A 20792-nucleotide genomic window follows, 5' to 3' on the forward strand; every position below is an offset into this window, starting at 1 on the left:
ATTACCCCGCTACTCACTGGGATTCCTCTAACCTGCTGATACTTCCCCTTTAAACAGTAAGATAAGTAATGAGTACCTGTCATTAGAAAAGACTTTTGAGGTGTCACATATACATGTATAGATGGGAAATGTGTTGTTGGCTCGGAGTCTGTGTGTTCAGACCTCGGCCGATCAGGAGAACAAGCTGGAAGAAGTCATCTCCCTGTGGGTTCTCCTGATCAGTCGCGGACTAAACACTGAGGGGGAGATTTATCAATCATAGTGAAAAGTTAAACTGGCTCAATCGCCCCCGGCAACCAATCAGATTCCACCTTTCATTTTCCAAAGAGTATGTGAGGTTGCCGGTGGCGAATGAGCCAGTGTCACTTTACACCATGTGTATAAATCAATCTTTTAGACTCCAGCTTAACCACTCCCCATGTATACATATATATGTGACACCTGAGAAGTCTTTTCTTATTACAGCTCTCCGTCACCTTCTTAGAATTACGCAGGTGCTCACAGGCGACAGATTTACTGCTCTACAAATTCTGCTGAAGGATTTTGAAAAAAAGTAGATTTCTTGATTTTTAATTTTTTTTTTTACATTTCTATAGTTGGATTACCGGGAACCCCAGGAACACCGGGACAGATCACAGGAGGGATAAGTGAGTGTCACACACAATAAGATATAGGTTATAGAGTAACAGAAAGAAGATTGATGGATTATTCTGTATTTCTGCAGCCGGATATCCTGGGACCCCGAGAACCCCAGGGACCATCACTGGAGAATGGAGTGAGTGTCTTGTTATGAGGAAATCCATAGAGGGAGAATTGGTTGTGTTATAGTTTGGTGATTTGTTGTGGGATTTGCTGAGTGGCCGGGAAGGCGCTGTATGTCAGGGCACTTAGCTCTGGAAGCTGTTATTTATATTGCTCTTATTGTCTCTAGCCAAAAACAGTTGTGGCAATGCTGGGGATCACACTTACTGTGTCCAGGGTTACTGGAGATGCTCCAGTCAGCTACAATCTGGTATTAGGGTGGGAAGGGCCAAACCCCATAGACCGTCACACTCTGCTACTACTAGGCTGCTGCTGCCTGCTGGTATCTGGCGGGCAATGAAGAAGCTGCGGGTGATGGGAATCTAGTTTAGTTAAAACCTCTCAAAGGAAAGTATTTTACTATAATATTTTACAAAACTAAAGTTTATATATATATCCACTTTCAGTATTACGCCCCTATTAGAGACTATCAATTATGGACTCCAAACACAATATAACTGCTTTGAATAATGGAAAAAAATTCTCGGACAACTTATTTCCTCTACATTAGCGAGGACAGAAAGCCAAATATTGAGCAAAAGAAAATGTATCATGCAGCCATTTAAATCACAAAGAGCCAAGTTGGTGTGGAGATTACTGTACACGGCAATAGTCTCTCTCCCCATGCTCTTTAGCCAAACAGCAGTCCTTTTTTTTTAAGGCAATGGAAAAGCTTAGAATACGTGGGAGCAGTCGTCCCACCCTTCACTTTGACTACTCCAGTAAAGCCGGACCCGGATCAGCTGTGGAAACAGCTGATGCACTTAATAAAAGTGACAATAACCGACAGTTACTGTCTAAAGCTACCGGTTCACTTCACCAAGGCCAGGCACCTCGGTGACACGTATCTGTCCTCTAAAATGACAAATAGTATATTCTAACAAGGCCCATGAGGTGAGCCCTCAAAAAAATTATATAGAGGCCTATGAGGTTAGCCCTCGAAAAATTAGCTTGAGGCCTATGAGGTTAGCCCTCGAAAAATTAGCTTGAGGCCTATGAGGTTAGCCCTCGAAAAGTTAGCTTGTGGCCCATGTGGTTAGCCCTCAAAAAAATAGCTTCAGGCCCATGAGCTGAGCCCTTAAAAAACTGTATAGAGGCCTATGAACTTTGGCCCACGAGGTGCGCCCTCAAAAACATTGTATAGAGACCTATGAACTTAGGCCCATGAGGTAAGCTCTCAAAAAAATTGTATAGAGGCCTTTGAAGTGAGCCTTCAAAAAAATTGTATAGAGGCATATGAAATTAGGCCCACGAGGTGAGCCCTTTAAAATTTTTTATAGAGGCCTATAAAGTGAGCCTTCAAAAATGGCCCATTTCTATGGCAGTGGAGGAGTAGGAGGAAATGACCTAGAGCTGAAACATACGACTTCACTTCTCGAGGCTTTCAACTGGTGGAGAAGCACATTTTGGCTCTATCCACTGGGCGTTCATTTTGATGAGCCTCATCCGGTCAGCACTGTCAGTTGACAGGCGGCTGCGCTTATCTGTGACGATGCCCCCAGCTGCGCTAAAGACTCATTTGGACACTGGCAGCAGGGCAGGCCAGCACCTTCAGAGCATATAGTGAGAGTTCCAGCCACGTGTCCAACTTGAAGACCCAATACGTGTAGGGTGCCGAGGGATCGGGGAGGACAGGGTTGTGGTCTGCCATGTACTCCCGCAACATCCGCCGATACTTGTCCCTCCTGTTCGTACTAGGCCCTACACTGATGGTACTTTAGCAAGGGGGTGCCATGAACGTGTCCCATACTTTGGAGAGTGTTCCCCTGGCGGCCGTGGACTTGATGGATGTTGTCCGGCTTTGGGAGGAACTCTCTTCTCTGCTGCCAGCAATGGAAGGTGGGAATATCTCCATCATATTCTGCAGCAGTTCTCTGATACTCCAGTAGTCTGGTGGTCCTCTCCTCTACTGGAATGAATGAGAAGGCATTATCTTTATACCGGGGGTCCAGCATTGCAAAAGCCCAGTATTTTTTGCTCCCCATTATATGGATAACGTGTTTGTCCCTTGCAATACAGCCCAACATAAATTCAGCCATGTGTGCCAGGCTGTGAATTGTCACATGTCTCCCCCCACCAGAAGTATCGCTCAACATTTCCTCCTCTTCTTCCTCCTCTCCCTCCTCTTTCCTCGCTGGACCAATGGGACGCACACAACTGCACCGCTAGCCTCGCCGACAGTGTGGCCAACAGCCTCCTCCTCTTCTTCCTCCAGGAATCGACCCTGAGAAGCTGACAGTAGTGTTGTGTGACTGTCTCGTTCTGTCACGTCTCCTCCTATCCCGGCCTCCGGTGCGTGCAAGGCGTTCTCCCTGATGGCGATGAGGGATTCTTTACCAACACATAGGAGTGGGATGGTTATGCTCACTATGGCATCGTCGCAGCTGACCCTCTTGGTGGACTCAAATACCTTTAAAACTTCACATAAGTCTGCCATCCATGGCCACTCATGGTTGGCAAACTGAGGGAGCTGAGTTGAAGGCACCCGTGAGTTTTGTAGCTGGTGTCCCATGAGAGCTCTCTGCCGCTCACACACCCTGGACAACATATGATATGTAGAATTCCAGCGAGTGGTGACATCACACAACAGACGGGGTTCTGGCAAATACAGGTGTTTTTGGAGCTTTTAAAGCTAGCAGCCGCCACGGTGGACTTCCAAAAGCGGGTACACAGGCACCACACTTTCACCAGTAGCTACGGCAGGTCGGGGTAGGTCTTTAAAAAGTGCTGCAGCTCCAAATTAAAAACGTGGGCCAGGCATGAAATGTGTTGTTGTTCTCCAAGCTCCAGAGCTGCCACCAAGTTACGGCCATTATCACATATGACCATGCCTGGTCGCAGCTGCAGCGGCTGCAGCGTTTCCAGCTGACCGATGAGGGCGATTTTACGGAGGAGAGGGAGGGTAGCCCAGTAGCCGCCTCCACAACATTTGTCCAGTGTGCTGTCAGTGAGATATAGCGTCCCTGGCCGCAAGCACTTGTCCACGCGTCGGTGGTCAAATGGATCTCCGTGCTAACCGCATAACTCAGGGCCCACTCGATGTTACAGCACACGTGCTGGTGCAAGGCGGGGACGGCACACCTGGAAAAGTAGTGGCAGCTAGGGACGGAATACCGAGGTGCGGCAGCTGCCATCAGGTCACGGAAGGCTTGCATCTCCACAAGCCTAAACGGCAGCATCTCCATGGCCAGCAATTTGGAGATGTGGCAATTTAAGGCTTGGGCAGAGGGGTGAGTAGACATGTACTTACGCCTGCGATCAAATGCGTGACTGAGAGACAATTGCACTGAAGAGGTGCATGACAGTGCAGGCGAAGGAGCAGACGCAGGCAAAGGGTGAAGAAGGCACCAAAGCGGCTGAAGCACAGGCAGATGGCGAAGTGTCCTGGCTGGTGGTGGTTTGGACTGTAGCTGTAGCAGAGAGAACAGGGCAAGAGTCAGCAGTGGCAACGCCGGGTGCAGGTTCTCCTGCGTTTGCTCTTTCCCACTGAGCCCAGTGCTTTGCTTCCAGGTGACGCCGCATGGCCGAGGTGGTCAAGTTGCTCTTCTCCGAGCCTCTACTCAGCTCAGCTTGTGATCCGCGCAAACATTAAATAACCTCCACACCAAAGAACTGCGGACCTCAAGGGGGGAGCTTGACGTGACTGGCTGCTTCGGGGGAAGCTTCGGCCCTGGTGACTCTGGCCTGCCTCCGCTGACTCGTCTGTCCTCTACCTCTGGACATCCCTCTGCCTCTCTGCGCCTTTTTTGGTGTGGTGCGGGCCTCCACACCCCCACTAATTTCCCGACTAGACATCCCCCCTTGCCAGGTGGGTCGTTCGCTTCATCATCCATCCTCTATCTCCTCACTCTGCTTGTAATGATATTAATATGATTGCTCACCTGGTATAGTGGAATCATTAAAGTCTGGAAGGCAAGGTGGGAGTCCAGTGGCTGACAATCCGGGTGACTGTGGTTACAGCAGCAAGCGTGGTCAAACAGTCCAAGTTCGGTACACAGGAGAATAGCAAAAGTTGTAGGTTAAGGCAAAGGCGTAGTCAAATAACAGTCCAGGTTCGGTACACAGGAGAATAGCAGAAGTTGTAGGTTAAGGCAGAGGCGTAGTCAAATAACAGTCCAAGTTCAGTACACAGAAGGGAGCTCAGGAGAAAATGCTGGACTATAGGCTGGGAAGCACAATAATCTGGCAAGGAGGAAGGGGCAAGGCTTGACTTAAATAGGAAGTCTAAGGATGAAGCTAATTAGGCAATCAAGGCAAGGTTCTCAAGGAATAGGAAACTGTCCAACAGATTCAGGAAAGGAGCTGCCCAGAATTACTAGTAGCTCAGTGAGGAGAGCTGCTGCCTGGAATACTGGAGGTTATGGGTTCAAGTCCTGACACTGCTGCTCCTCCTGCACACTGGGCATGTCAACTGTTTGGCTTAATGGCAATTGGGTCTCCTCATCACCACTTCGACTTGAGGTCGCTGGTCCAGATTTTGTGCATCTCTACAGATAAAATCCTCAGGTAGCTCCTGGGATTCATCAAGTATAAACACTGTCCAATTGGGGAAAAGGACCCGAAAAGAGCTCCTCGGAGTGGGCAATGGTGGGATGACTATGATGGACTAATGGTGCAGGTTTGGAGACATAAGTGTCAGACTCTTGGCTAGCCTCGTGAGTGGATAAATGACTGGAAGCACTCTCCGCCATCCATCGTAACACTTGATCACGCTCAGTGTCGGACTGGGGTACCTTGGGCCCACCAGGGAATATTTTATTCTAGGGGCCCACCCTACATACTCCAGATATACCCAGCACCAAACCTTTCACATTACTATAGCGACTTTGCACAGTGCTGTGTATGTGACCGGCAATGCTCGCTCACTGTTAGTAACTGGTCAGACACTCTTTGCCAGGGATGGGGAACCTTCGGCCTTTTAGCTGTTGCAAAACTACAATTCCCAACATGCCTGCTCAGCTTTCGGCTGTCCAGGCATGATGGGAGTTGTAGTTTTGCAACAGCTGGAAGGCCGAAGGTTCCCCATCCCTGTTCTAGTGTATAGGAGCTGTCCAGGCATGATGGGAGTTGTAGTTTTGCCACAGCTGGAAGGCTGAAGGTTCCCCATCCCTGCTCTATGCAAAAAGCACAGCCGTCCACAAGTTTCTTGAAAGGTGACGTCCAATGAAACTAACTGGGGGATTATATGTCATCCTGAAGCTGCTAAACAGGGATGCAGACCTCCTGCTCAGGGGCCCACCAATGGGTTGGGCCCACCGGGGCTGTACACGATTGGCTGAGCATAACTGTGCTCAGCCAATCACGGCTGAGCACAGTTATGACGCGGCAGAGAGGGGCCGGCATGAGGGACGGCAGGAGAGGGTCGGCCGGCCTTACGAAGATGACGTCTTTGACAAGATTACAGATGGTTTCGGTCAACACGGATCAGGTATGTATACTGCACTACACTTCCGGGTCTGGCGGGGGTCGGGGAACACGGTAAGGGGGGCCATTCACATACACAACATACATTACAAAGTTGTATAACTTTGTAATGTGTGTTATTTTGTGAATAATTTCTTAGCGCCGCACTACCCCTTTAAGGTGAGGAGGGCCATGAACCTGCCCACTCTGCTACTACTAGGCTGTTGATGCTGTTATCTGGCTGGTAATTATAAAGCTGGGGGAGGAGGGCACATCATTTTTCTTAAGCAGACAGTTAAACAGGGATATTAAGGTTACCCCAAATATGTTTTTATAATGTTTTTCTTAGCTTATTTAGTTATTTCATCTAATTTGGTGATAACCTGAAAATTTGTCCCAAAATCTAGGCAACATTTTTGGCAGAAAATTGATTCATAATATTGTCTTTCTTTATAAAGTTGGAACACCAGGAACACCAGGAATCCCGGGACAGATCACAGGAGGAATGAGTGAGTGTCTGGCACCATAAATTATATGTTACACTGCAATGATATCCCATGTGTGATGGGAGGAGATTATTCTGAAGTTTTATCTATACTTACGAAAAATAAACAAAAGAAATAAATTTTATGTAAATGATATAACAGAAAGTGGATTCTATATTATTATGTATAATTTCTACAGATGTATCACCAGGAACCCAGGGAACCCCAGGAGAGATCACAGGAGGACTGAGTGAGTGTCTTATACAATGATAAAGGAAATACATTGGAAATGAATTACATTTATTACATCTGATTGTTATTTGTTTCGGGATTCACTGAGTTACCAGACATTTGTTATTTATTCATTTATCCCTGCAGACAGTATACAATGAAATGTATATATCTGCTTATTATGTTTAGCAAAATGCTGTTGTAGCAATGCTGTGTATCACCACTACATTCCTCTCATCACTAAACAATCTGGTATTATTAGAGTTAAAGGACCAAAATCCATGGACCGTTCCACTCTACTACTACTAGGCTGCTACTGCCTGTTGTTTTCTGTCTGGTAAAAATATAGCTGAGGAATGGGGGCACTTTATTATTATTATTTTTTTAAAATAGTCAGTTAAAGATGGATAACAAGGTTATCTCACGTACAGTATGATTATTTTTTATGTAGTTTTATTTAAGGTATTACATTTAATTCGGTGAGGACCTTAAAAATGCGTCTTAAAATTTAGGCTACATTTTGGCAGAAAGTAGATTCATAATCTTGTTTTTCTTTTATGTAGTTGGATTACCGGTAACACCTAGAACCATGCGTCTATTAAATTATAGTCCCCAATTTCTTAACACTATATTTACTTAAAACAGTATATTTTCATTTCAATTTTGCTTTTGTGAATGAAAAATATAAACATTTGAACAAAAATATGCCTATATTAAGTAAATGTATAGTAAAATAGTCAGTAAAGAAGGTATAGGGGTCGGCACTATCTAACATCCGTTAGCCTTCATGCCACACATATCAATGCTCTGATAAAAAACACTTTCTGCTAGTGGTGGTGCAAAAATTCAGATAGAGCAGTAGTAGCTATACGTATATACATCCATAGAAAATAGAGTCTGAATGCACTCACCAATTATGCTGGAGAAACTTCTTTATTCGTGTCTTGTGCTATACAGCATATTACAAGCTGGTGGAGGACACCAACACCCTCCACTGATGATGAGAGCTGTTTCACGCCTACTACTCGGCACTTCCTCAAGACAGGCAGGAGAGAAACGGACAGTTAATTCTAAGCTCAGTCCCGCCCACTGCCCTGCCTACTTGCCGCTTACTGCCATAAAGTGGCAGCGGGCAACTGGGCAACTGTTGCAGGCAACTGGCCTGAATACGTGAAACATAAAGACAAGACAAACAAAAACAATAAGAATAGTCAAAATCCGAGTCACAACAGTCGGGTAGCAAAAGTACAAAATCAGGATCCAATAGGCATCATCATATGCCAGGCAATATGGTCAGGGGCAAGAAGAAAGCAGGGATGGTCAGAAATGCAAAGCAGAAGGGTCAGAACAAACACAGAATAGCAGAGTCAGAAGCAGGCAGAGACAAGCTCAATAACCAAGGAGTACACAGATTGGGGGTGTTATATTGGAGGCCAGGGGTCTGGTCCATCCCCCTGATCTCCAAACCCAGGAACCTGACCACACACACATCCATTGGCAAGAAGACCTGTCAGTCACAGAAAGAACCAAAACAGGATTAACCATGGCATGGCCAGACAGAACTCAGCAGGTGAAGTCGGGGGTGTCCATGAAACCAAGTGAGCAGACAAAATAAACCAGTGTTCAGACTAATGCAAAACAAAACACAGAAACAGAACAAATACAAGAAAATCAGCGCCTTCTCGGCCGCACAGCACGAACTGAGCGGCGCATCAAGCTCCGCAAGGGTACACTCATTTTATTAAAGCTGCCAGCTATTTTACTATATATTTACTTAATAAAGCATATTTAATTCTAATTTTGATATATATATATATATATATATATATATATATATATATATATATATTACAAATTGAGCAAAAAATTGCTTTGCTCACCCTGAAAAGCAAGGATATCTCAATTATGATTATTTTTCTGAAACTTTTTTTTAAAGTTATTACTTAGTTATCTACTTTGGTTAGGACATTAAAGGTTTGCCTTAAAGTTTAGGCTACATTTTGGCAGAAAGTAGATTCATATTATTATTTTTCTTTATATAGTTAGTTTGCCGGGAACGAGTGAGGACATACACCACAAAATATTTGTTACACAGTAAAATAATCTGATATAGTGTTATATACCTGGTCTCTTAGCTCTTGATACAGTATACCATATTTTCCATCGTATAAGGCGACTGGGCGTATAAGACGACCCCTGACTTTTAAGAAGATTGTCAGGGGTTCGCCTTATACTCTGGAAAATGTTAACCCCTACCTGACTGCAGCTAGATAAAAAAAAAAATAAACAGTAAACTCACCTGGGGCCCATTCCCGGCATCCACGCATCTCCTGGCCCATTCCCAGCGCAGGCAGTGTGATGTACACTGACTGCGCCGGGGATCCTCGAAGCTCTCCTGAGCAGTCAAGCGTCTCATCGGAGAAGCTCTGAGACGTTCTGCTGCTCGGAGAGCTTCGGGAGAATGACAGAGGCTCCTGAAGCTCCTCCGGCAACCGAGCTTCTCCAATGAGACATTCGGCTGCTCGGGAAAGCTTCGGGGATCCCCGGCACAGGCAGTGTACGTTAGACTGCCTGCGTCGGGAATGGGCCAGGAACTACACGGATGCCGGAAACATGGCCCAGGTGAGTTAACTATTTGTTTTTTTTGGTTGCCCCATACAGTGGGGATGCAACCATTTTTGAGCTAACCCACTGTATAGGGCAACCATACCCATCGTATAAGATGACCCCGACTTCTAAGATGATGTTTTCATTTTAAAAAGTCATCTTATATGCCAGAAAATATGGTACAATGCTGTACATGTGTATCGCTGCCTATTGTCTCTAGCAAAAAAGGAGTCATAGCAATTCTGTGCATCAAAACTTCTTACCTTCCATTACTAAGCTTCCATTACCACTACTAGGCTGCTGCTGCCTGCTGTTATCTGGCTGATATAGCGGGGGGGGGGGGGGGGGGGGGGGGGGACATCTTTTTTTTTAAGTTATTTAATTATACGATGTCATAACTAAATAAGGAGGATGTAAGGATTTAAAAAAAATTGCCTTAAAATTTAGGTAAAATTTTCATCAGTAAGTGGATTCATAATCTTGTTTTTCTTTGTATAGTTGGATTACCAGGAACCCCAGGAACCCCGGGGGAGATCACAGGAGGGTTAAGTGAGTGTCACACACAATAAGATATAGGTTATAGAGGCAGATAATCCTATGTGCGATAGGGAGGAGAAATTCACTGTTCTTTAATACATTTTAGTGAAAACATGTATCACAAGATTCTGTACATGACAGATTCATTATTGTTCTTTTATATATGTAGCTGGAATACCAGGAACGCCAGGAACCCCAGGGGAGATCACAGGAGGACTGGGTGAGTGTCTGACACCACATAATATTCATTACACTGTAAATAATCTCATGTTTGATGGTCTAAGATTTTTCAAAGTTTTTAGACATTTTCCATCACAATGTAATTACAGGAAGTAAAATGATAAGTTCTGTTTGTGGATTTCCTAGAACACAACCATTGGATCCACTGCGTAATTTTTTTGTTATTTCTAGCCAATTGAATTGTAGCACTGCTGTCCATCACCCCTTCCTTCCTTACGTTACCAAGCAAAGACTTTTTGGTAAACAGTAAAATAGTGACATTATTGATATGTCACAGATACGTGTTAAAAGTTTTACATGGTCGGGGTGTGTGCGTTTAGACTGCAATCGCTCAGGAGAATGAGCCAGGAAAAGTCATCTTCCTTCTGATTCTCCTGAACACTTAGACCCTAACCTAGTAAAACTTTTCATATGTGACAGGTCAAACTTTTTTTTCTAATTATAGGTATTCTATACCTTCTTAGATTCACCCAGATGCTCACAGACATCATAGTTACTGAAATCTGCTGAAAGACTTGAAAAAGGAAAGTCCTTGATTATTTATTTATTTTTTTTGTATATTTCTATAGTTGGATTACCGGGAACACCAGGAACACCGGGACAGATCACAGGAGGGATAAGTGAGTCATACACAAAAAATTTTTATTTTAAAGTAGAGTAGTTTTTTCAGGAAGAAGATTGATGATTTATTCTGTATTTCTGCAGCTGGTTATCCAGGAACCCCGGGAACACCAGGGACCATCACTGGAGAATTGAGTGAGTGTCTTGAATTGTGTTAAGCCAATCAATTGAAGTTAATTGGATTTGTAAAAATCAATTTTTTGTGTTAGGATAAAATTCTTCATAATCAAACAGTGAGATATAGATAACAGTGTAATTGTATATGTTTGTTTTTTAAAACATGTCTTCAAATTCAGTCAAAATTTTTTGTATAAAGTTGATTCATAACCTTGTTTTATATTATATAGATGAAATTCCTGGAACACCAGGAACACCGGAGGAGATCCCGGGAGGACTGAGTGAGTGTCTGGCACCATAAAATATAGACTACACAGAGGGAAATCCCATGTGTGATTTATATTCAATAAAAATAAATAAATTCATTAAACATTAACTTTAGGTAACTGATACAACAGGAATTGTATAATATATTCCTAGGAATCCCGGGAAAACCAGGTGCTTATAAGTAGGCAATGGAAGGAAAGGAAATGAGGGAATAAATTCCATTTACTGGATATGATTTATTTCAGGATTCGTTGATTGGTCAGACATGTGTTATATACCTGTCACTTAGCCCTGGAGAGAGTATACAATGATACAGATATATTGCTTACTTATTACTTACGTCCATTGCTATGCAGGAACTTAGAGATTTCTATCACTAGCCCCTTAGAATTACCCCAGTACTTACTGTTACCAGGGTTACTGGAAAGATACCCCAGGTTTGAGGCAATCTGGTATTATTAATGTGTGAAGGACCAAAATGTATGGCCCTTCCAGCTCTGCTACTACTAGGCCGCTGCTGCCTGCTGTTATCTGGCTGGGTTTGATGTGCTGTAGCTTGGGGAGGGACACATGATATATATATATTTTTTTAATAAATGGAAAGTGAAACAGGGATAGCAAGATTATCTCACTTATAATTAGTTTTTAGAAAGTTTTTTTTAGGTTATTTAGTTATTAATAGTTATCTAGTTTGGTGAGAACTTAAAATTTAGGCAAAATGTTTAGCAAAAAGTGGATTCATAATTAAAGATGAGAGAAGTGAATCTAGCAAAGCAAAATTCCCTGCAAATTGTGCTGTCTTTTTGCTTCAAAGCGAATTCTCAGCAATTCGTTAACAAAATTCACTAAAAATAGCCCAGGAGGAATATAGCAAATATCTGAGAGAGAAGGGGCATAATAAGCTATTCTTTTTTAATCAGAAAATACAAAAAGAGGGAAATAGACCAGGTTGACTGCTAGCCAGTATAGTGAAGTAAACAAAATAAGAGCTATTAGAGGAAAGAACAGTAAAATTGTTAGAGACCAAAATAGGGTTAGAGAGGAATTCTCTAAATACTGTACTAAAGTATATGCCTCCACGCATCCCAATGTAGAGGATATTGATAGAGAATTATTTATAAAAGTCTCCAAAAATAGGTCCGTAGTCAGTGGGAGGTTGGTAGGGCTGTCATGTCCTTGCTGGAGGGAATTCTGTATATGTCCACAGATAACAATGCCACGTCCAGTCTCATTCACAGACAGTGCCGACAATATCTCCTGACCAATTAATTGAACCAATAGTAGAGGTGATCAAGCTACCACCGGACAGTTACCAAACCATGATCATCTAGTTTAGAACTGTCCCAAGGCGAACAGACCGGCCAACATGCCCAACATGCGGGCATGTTGGCCGGTCTGTTCGCCTTGGGACAGTTCTAAACTAGATTATCATGGTTTGGTAACTGTCCGGTGGTAGCTTGATCACCTCTACTATTGGTTCAATTAATTGGTCAGGAGATATTGTCGGCACTGTCTGTGAATGAGACTGGACGTGGCATTGTTATCTGTGGACATATACAGAATTCCCTCCAGCAAGGACATGACAGCCCTACCAACCTCCCACTGACTACGGACCTATTTTTGGAGACTTTTGTAAATATTTGTATCTTTTTCATGTTATGTTATATATCTTAATGATTAGAAATAAAATTTATATATATTTTTTACACGTATCCTTCTTGGAGTTAATTGTATTTAAGCGTAAGGATAAAACCATTGTGGGGCTGGTGTACCCGATATCATACCATTGTTTAAAATTAAGAGAATTATTTATGAAAGTAAAACTCCCTAAGTTATCTGATGAGCAAAGTCAACTGCTCGATGCCCCACTAACATTATCTGAGTGACAGTTCACTTTGTCATCTATGTCAGGCAATTCGGCCCCAGGCTGGAAGGTTTTACTGCAGATTTGCTAGTGGGATTCTCCCCATTCTGCTTGAAGTTCTCAATGTTTCTTGTCAAGACAGGGTTCTTCCCACAACTTTGGAGGAGGCCATTATAACATTGATTAAAAAGAAGGGTAAAGATTCCCTAGAAATGGAGGCTTACCGCCCCATTTCGCTACTTAATACAGACTACAAAATCTATTCTGGGTTGCTGGCTCGGAGGTTCTCTAGAGTTCTAAATGGTCTCATTTATATCAGAGTGGATGCATAACATCAAGCGTACGTACCTTAACATACAGATAGGGTTCAGTTCCATTAGATGCAACCAAGACATTTGATTGAGTTGAGTGGCCATATTTGTGGAAGGCTCTGAGTAGTTTAAGTCTGGGACGTGCATATTTGGGTATGATCCAGACCTTGTACAGGGCACCTCAGGCCAGGGCGATTGTAAATGGGAAAGCCTCCGAGCCAGTTATTATAGAAAGAGGGACAAGGCAGGGGCGCCCCTTTTCACCAATGTTTTTTGTGCTTATGGCGCCTCTAGCAGAATGGGTTACGGTGTGCTGTGAGTACGAAGGGTTCAGAATAAGGGGAAGTAAGGAAAAGCTGTTATTGTATGTCAACGACTTGCTCCTATTTGTCTCCAGCCCCAAAGAAAAACTCCCAGTTATATAGAAGGTTTTCAGGAAATGGGTGGTCCAGTGGGGCTAGAGAGAAACTGGACCAATTTGTCGGTTTAGCCTTTGGATTGCATTATGTATATAACAAATTGTAGACTTTAAGTCCTTTCTTCTGAGGAATCGCTCGGGTACCTGGGAGTACAGATTACTACAGATCCTTCAGATTATGTTAAATATAATCTTTCACCACTTTCTTGGAAAAGAAAGTTAAAATATGGGGGAAAATGGTACGTACAGACTACAACTGGGGGACACGAAGGGGATACAAAACCTGCTCGCTGGAGCGTACAGACTACAACTGGGAGGGACACTGAGGGGATACAAGACCTGCTTGCTAGAGTGTACAGACTACAACTGGGAGGGACACTAAGGGGATACGAGACCTGCTCGCTGGAGTGTACAGACTACAACTGGGAGGGACACTAAGGGGATACAAGACCTGCTTGCTGGAGTGTACAGACTACAACTGGGAGGGACACTAAGGGGATACAAGACCTGCTTGCTGGAGCGTACAGACTACAACTGGGAGGGACACTAAGGGGATACAAGACCTGCTTGCTGGAGCGTACAGACTACAACTGGGAGGGACACTAAGGGGATACAAGACCTGCTCGCTGGAGCGTACAGACTACAACTGGGGGACACTAAGGGGATACGAGACCTGCTCGCTGGAGTGTACAGACTACAACTCGGGGACACTAAGGGGATACGAGACCAACTCTCTGGAGTGTACAGACTACAACTGTGAGGGACACTAAGGGGATACAAGACCTGCTTGCTGGAGTGTACAGACTACAACTGGGGGACACTGAGGGGATACAAGACCTGCTTGCTGGAGTGTACAGACTACAACTGGGGGGACACTAAGGGGATACAAGACCTGCTTGCTGGAGTGTACAGACTACAACTGGGGGGACACTAAGGGGATACAAGACCTGCTTGCGGGAGCATACAGACTACATCTAGGTGGGACACTAAGTAAATACAAGACCTTCTCGCTGGAGCGTACAGACTACAACTAGGTGGGACACTAAGGGGATACAAGACCTGCTCGCTGGAGCGTACAGACTACAACTAGGTGGGACACTAAGGGGATACGAGACCTGCTTGCTGGAGCATACAGACTACAACTGGGGGGACACTAAGGGGATACAAGACCTGTTAGCTGGAGCTTACAGAGTACGACCAGGGGTGATCCAAGAAGTACAAGTGCTTTTTTGCCCCTGGTCCATCCATTGTACATGGTCAGAAAGAACAGGATGAGGTGGTCACCCATCAAGAGTAGAGTAGAGAGTGAGGGGACAGCAGAAGGGGGAGCGGGGGAGGATGGTAGGTGGAGATAAGGGAGGAGATGTATGGAGGGACAGAATGTAGAGCACGGGAAGGATGGTAGGTGGAGATAAGGGAGGAGATGTATGGAGGGCAGAGCGTAGAGCACAGGAAGGATGGCAGGGGGAGATAAAGATATAGATTATAGAGGCAGGTAATCCTATGAGTGACATGCAGGAGAATTTTCAATGTTTTTGAATATATTTTAGCGAAAACATCCCTTACATGTCCACTGAAAGATTCTGTACATGACAGATTGATTATTATTTTATTTCTGCAGCTGGATTACCAGAAATCCCGGGAACCTCAGGGGAGATCACAGGAGGACTGAGTGAGTGTCTGACATCACATAATATCATTACACTGTAAATAATCCCATGCTTCATGGTTTATGATCTTTCAAAGATTTCAGAAATTTTCTATCACAAACAGCTCTTACAGTTTGTTATTTCTGTAGCTGCATTACCAGAAACCCCAGGAACCCCAGGGGAGATCACAGGAGGACTGAGTGAGTGTCTGACACCACATAATATTCATTACATAGTAAAAAATCTCATGTTTGATGGTTTAAGAATTTTCAAAGTTTTTAGATATTTTCCAGCCCAAGAAGATCTTTTACTGTAGTTACAAGAAACAAATTGATTTATATAAATTTATATTTGTGGATTAGCTAGAATCCGGTGATCACCAGGCAGATGAATGGACAGTTGTGTGTCTCATAGTGATATGTCAGTCAGTCTGGAGTGAATTGTACTTGTTGAATACAATATTTTGTAATATTTTTTTTTTCAGGATTCGGTTATGGCCAGATATTTATTAAATACCTGGCCACTTAGCCCTATAGACAGTTAAAGCGTACTTGTCTTTAAAGAGTTAAAGATTCACTGTTTTTTTTTGCAGAAATCAATAGTTCAGGCGATTTTAAAAAACTTTGAAATTTGGTTTATTAGCCAGATATGCCATTATCTGCATTTAAAAAGCTTTTTCCCAGGTCCCCCCCCCTCCTCTTTTCCATCCACTGCAAAAAATCAGGAAATTGTGACTTGTTGCAGGAGTTGTACCCTGTCTGTTCCTATAGAGAGGGGAGGGTAACAGATAACAGAGGATTACAGGCATGGAGCTGGGTGACAGCTGTAATCCGAGCTCAGACAGGTCACTGGTGATGGTCAGAGGAGATAAAGGGTGAGGTATTTGTAGATTATCTCTTTGTTGTCCTGTTTTGGTCTTTTATTTAGCTCTGTCCATAGGAGAACAATAAAGACAGGGGGGAGAGCTTCAAACTGCTTTTTCACGATAAAAATGCATTTCTCGGCTAACAAACCCAATTACAAAGTTTCTTAAAATCGCCTGGACTATTGATTTCTGCAAAAAAAAAAAAAAAAAAAATCACAACAGTGACACTTTAAATAAACACATGCAGATCTAACAACAACAACAATGTGTTGGGAACATTTATACACTCTCCCTGATCTCATATTATTACATTATGACGGGCTTACCCCTCTGTAGGTTTTGAGTTTTGTACAGGACTTCCCAAAAGCTCGTAGACTGTAAAATAGTTCACATTAACCCTCTTAGTATTACCCAGTCATACACAGTCTCCCGGGTCATTGTAGAGCATCAGTCAGCCACAATCTGGCATTATAATGGTGAGAAGACCAATCCTCATAGACCATCACACTCTGCCACTACTAGGCTGCTGCTGCCTGCTGTTATCTGGCTCATTAAGAATATATTGTATATGTGCGTGTGTGTGGGGGGGTGTATTTTCTCACAGCGACACAGCTAGTGAAATATAGATAGTATAGCTATTCCACTTGTCATGATATTTTAAAGTTTAAAATCCATTTTAGTTAATACAGTTCTTGATATAGTATAAAAATAGCAGAAAGTGGATTCGTAATTTTGTTTTTCCTTTCTATAGTTGGATTACCGGGAACCCCGGAGGAGATCACAGGAGGGATAAGTGAGTGTCACACACAATAAGATATAGGTTATAGAGGCAGATATGTGTGATGGGAGGAGAATCTCTTACATGTCCGCTGAAGGATTCTGTATATGACGGATTCATTATTATTCTTTTATATATGTAGCTGGAATACCGGGAACCCCAGGAACCCCAGGACAGATCACAGGAGGACTGAGTGAGTGTCTGACACCACATAATTTTCATTACACTGTAAAGTAATCTCATGTTTCATGGTTTAAGGTTTTTTCAAAGTTTTTAAATATTTTTTAGCACAATCAGCTCTGCACGTGTAGTTAAAACATTTATGATTTTCCTTAAAAAAAAATTTTCATGGATTTCCTGGAACCCTGTGATTGCTAGGCAGATCAAGGGCGGGATCACCACTTCATTTCTTCCATTACAAAGCAGGGACTTGTTCTTACATTATAAAATATCTATCACTAACCCACTTAGAATTACCCTGGTACTCACTGCCACCAGTTACTAAAAGGATGCCCCAGTCAGCTACAATCTGGTATTATTAGGACCAAACCCCATAGACCTTCCTACTCTGGTACTATTAGGCTGCTGCTGTCTGCTCTTATCTGTCTGGTTTTGACAAAAATATAACACAGTTCATAATATATCAGTATAAAAATAGCAGAAGGTGGATTCATGATCTTGTTTTTCTTTGTATAGTTGGATTACCGGGAACCCCAGGAACACCGGGGGAGATCACAGGAGGGATAAGTGAGTGTCACACGCAATAAGATATAGGTTATAGAGGCAGATAATCCTATGTGTGAAGTGGAGGAGAATTTTGTTTGATGGTTTAAGATTTTTCAAAGTTTTTAGATATTTTCTAGCAAAATAAGATCTTACACTGTAATTACAAGAAATAAATTGATTTATATAAATGTATATTTCTGGATTTCCTGGAATCTGGCGATCACAGGCAAATGAATGGACAGTTGAGTGTTGCACATAGTGATATGTCAGTGGAGAAAATTGTACTTGCTGAATACAATATTTTGTGATTTTTATTTTCAGGATTCGGTTATGGCCAGAAATATGTTAAATACCTGGCCACTTAGTCCTATAGACACTTAAAGCGTACCTGTTTTTGAATAAACACATGTAGATCAAATTCCTAGACCCTTAAAAAAAACAAAAAAAAAACACAGCAATGTGTTGGGAATATATATACACACTCCCTGCTCTTGGCATCATATTATTACATTATGTCAGGCTTACCCCTCTGTAGATGTTGTGTTTTGTACAGGACTTACTATATGCTCGTAGACTTTAAACTAGTTAACATTAACCTTCTTAGCATTACCCAGTCATACACAGTCCCCCGAGTCATTGTAGAGCTTCAGTCAGTTACAATCTGGTATTATTAGGGTGAGAAGCCCAAACCCCATAGATCGTCACACTCTGCTACTACTAGGCTGCTGCTGTCTGCTGTTATCTGGCGAGTAATGAAGAAGCTGAGGGGATTGGGGGGTGGAGTGTTGATGGGGATCTATTTTAGTAAAAACCTATAAAAGGGTTTTAACACCAGGAACACCGGGACACGTCACAGGATAATGGAGTCAGTGTCTTAAAATGTGATTAATATGAAGTAAATTGGATTTTTTTTTGTTAAAGTTCTTAATAACTTAACAGTGAAGCTTAGATAACAATGTAATTGTGATGATATTTAAATGTTTTTATTTTACATTTCTTTTAGTGAAAAAAATTATTTTTGCATAAAATTGATTCATGATCTTGTGTCACTTTATATAGATGAGATTCCAGGAACCCCAGGACAGGTGACAGGAGGACTGAGTGAGTGTCTGACATAATAACACATAGATTACACAGCAATAAAATCCCATGTCTGGTGCGGAGGGAATTTAAAACCTATAACAATATAAAAGGAAGTGGATTCTATATGATTACGTATAATCTCTACAGATATATCACCAGGAACCCCGGGAACCCCAGGGGAGATCACAGGAGGACTGAGTGAGTGTCTGACATGATAAAACATAGATTACACAGCAATGAAATCCCATGTGTGGCGGGGTTCGGGTTAGAATATATGATTTAAAACATAACAGTATAACAGGAAGTGAATTATATATTATTATTATTATTATGTATAATCTCTACAGATGTATCACCAGGAACCCCGGGAACCCCAGGGGAGATCACAGGAGGACTGAGTGAGTGTCTGACACCACATAATATTCATTACAATTAGAGATGGGCGAATCGGGTTCGGGTACGAGTCCATCCAAACCTGATCGTTCGGCATGTGATTAGCGGGGGCTGCTGAACTTGGATAAAGCTCTAAGGTTGTCTGGAAAACATGGATACAGCCAATGACAATATCCATGTGTTCCACATAGCCTTAGGGCTTTATCCGATTTCAGCAGCCACCGCTAATACAATGCCGAAAGTTCGGGTTCGGATGGACTCCAGCATGCTCCAGGGTCGCTCATCTCTAATTACAATGTAAATAATCCCATGATCGATGGTTAAAAGGGAACCAATCAACCCAATTGGGCTGATATGGTTCCCTGGAGCAGTCTATAAAGCTCCTGCAGCAGCCACAGTACGTACCGACCGCGGCTGCAGCAGGAGCTTTATACCGGGGGAAAAATGACTTTTCCTCCCCCAGCTCGTGACATACACGGGCGGGGAAGTAGTCATCTGGGCGGCTCCCTGCCCGTGTCTAGTCATCGCGCTCAGCTGGATGATTGACAGGCAGAGAGGCCAGTAACAGACCTCTCTGCCTGTCAATCATTCCCACGGAGCACTGACAGGCAGAGTGCGGTGACTAGAAACGGGCAGGGAGCCACTCAGATGACAACTTCCCCGCCCGTGTCTGTCGCGAGCCGGGAGAATAAAAGTCATTTTTCCCTGGTATAAAGCTCCCGCTGCAGCCGCGGCCGGTATAAGCTGTGTGAGTAGAAAAAGTGTTATGTTTATCCCTGAGGAAGAGGGGTTCTCCTTTAGTGTCCTGATACACGTTGGACAGTAAATGCACTTTTTTATATGACAAATTTGTTTACTTACCATTCTTTGAAAGAAGATCAGTGAAATGGAAGCGCGCTCATTCTGGAGTTCAGACGCCCTGAAATTGTGGACAAGGCAAAGCGAAGGTCAAAGGGGGCGGTGATACAGCGGTACATGTGCAGGGAGATGCTGCGGAGAGTCCACTGACAAAACGATCTGGGCTGGAGGGGGGGGGGGGGAGTCATGTCAGCTACGATGTCAGCTTCAGTTGTTATGATTTTTATGGCCGCTCTCCATTTTTTTCGATATTTTTATTGCTTATATCTATGCCGGAGGTTCCTGGTGTTGATCCGGAAGGATAGCAGCGGATTATCTCTGGCCATTGTCATGCAGGGAGTGGTGAGAAGTTCACCACTCACCAAGTGTAAGCGTATTCACTGATTCAGTTGCTGTTCACACTATAAGATCGCTCCCAATTTGTGTTTTTGTGGGTGTTTTTGCAGATTTTTTTGATGGTTTAAGATTTTTCATAGTTTTTAGATATTTCTCAGCCCAATCAGCTCTAATACTGTAATTACAGGAAGTAACGTGATGG

General features: G+C 43.2%; 1 protein-coding gene across 1 annotated transcript in view; it reads left to right on the plus strand.

The window, feature by feature from the left end:
* The window catches only part of LOC138768570 (uncharacterized), a 137425-nt gene that overhangs the window by 23362 nt on the left and 93271 nt on the right, over positions 1–20792 (plus strand). The window contains exons 15-31 of the mRNA XM_069946482.1: positions 597–647; positions 725–775; positions 6663–6713; positions 6889–6939; positions 10026–10076; positions 10234–10284; positions 10874–10924; positions 11010–11060; positions 11273–11323; positions 15524–15574; positions 15701–15751; positions 17168–17209; positions 17337–17387; positions 17891–17941; positions 18980–19021; positions 19151–19201; positions 19351–19401. Coding sequence (XP_069802583.1) covers positions 597–647; positions 725–775; positions 6663–6713; positions 6889–6939; positions 10026–10076; positions 10234–10284; positions 10874–10924; positions 11010–11060; positions 11273–11323; positions 15524–15574; positions 15701–15751; positions 17168–17209; positions 17337–17387; positions 17891–17941; positions 18980–19021; positions 19151–19201; positions 19351–19401 — 849 coding nt within the window. The remainder of the gene's footprint in view (positions 1–596; positions 648–724; positions 776–6662; positions 6714–6888; positions 6940–10025; positions 10077–10233; positions 10285–10873; positions 10925–11009; positions 11061–11272; positions 11324–15523; positions 15575–15700; positions 15752–17167; positions 17210–17336; positions 17388–17890; positions 17942–18979; positions 19022–19150; positions 19202–19350; positions 19402–20792) is intronic.

Source organism: Dendropsophus ebraccatus, chromosome 12, assembly GCF_027789765.1.
Source record: "Dendropsophus ebraccatus isolate aDenEbr1 chromosome 12, aDenEbr1.pat, whole genome shotgun sequence".
Classification (NCBI taxonomy): domain Eukaryota; kingdom Metazoa; phylum Chordata; class Amphibia; order Anura; family Hylidae; genus Dendropsophus; species Dendropsophus ebraccatus.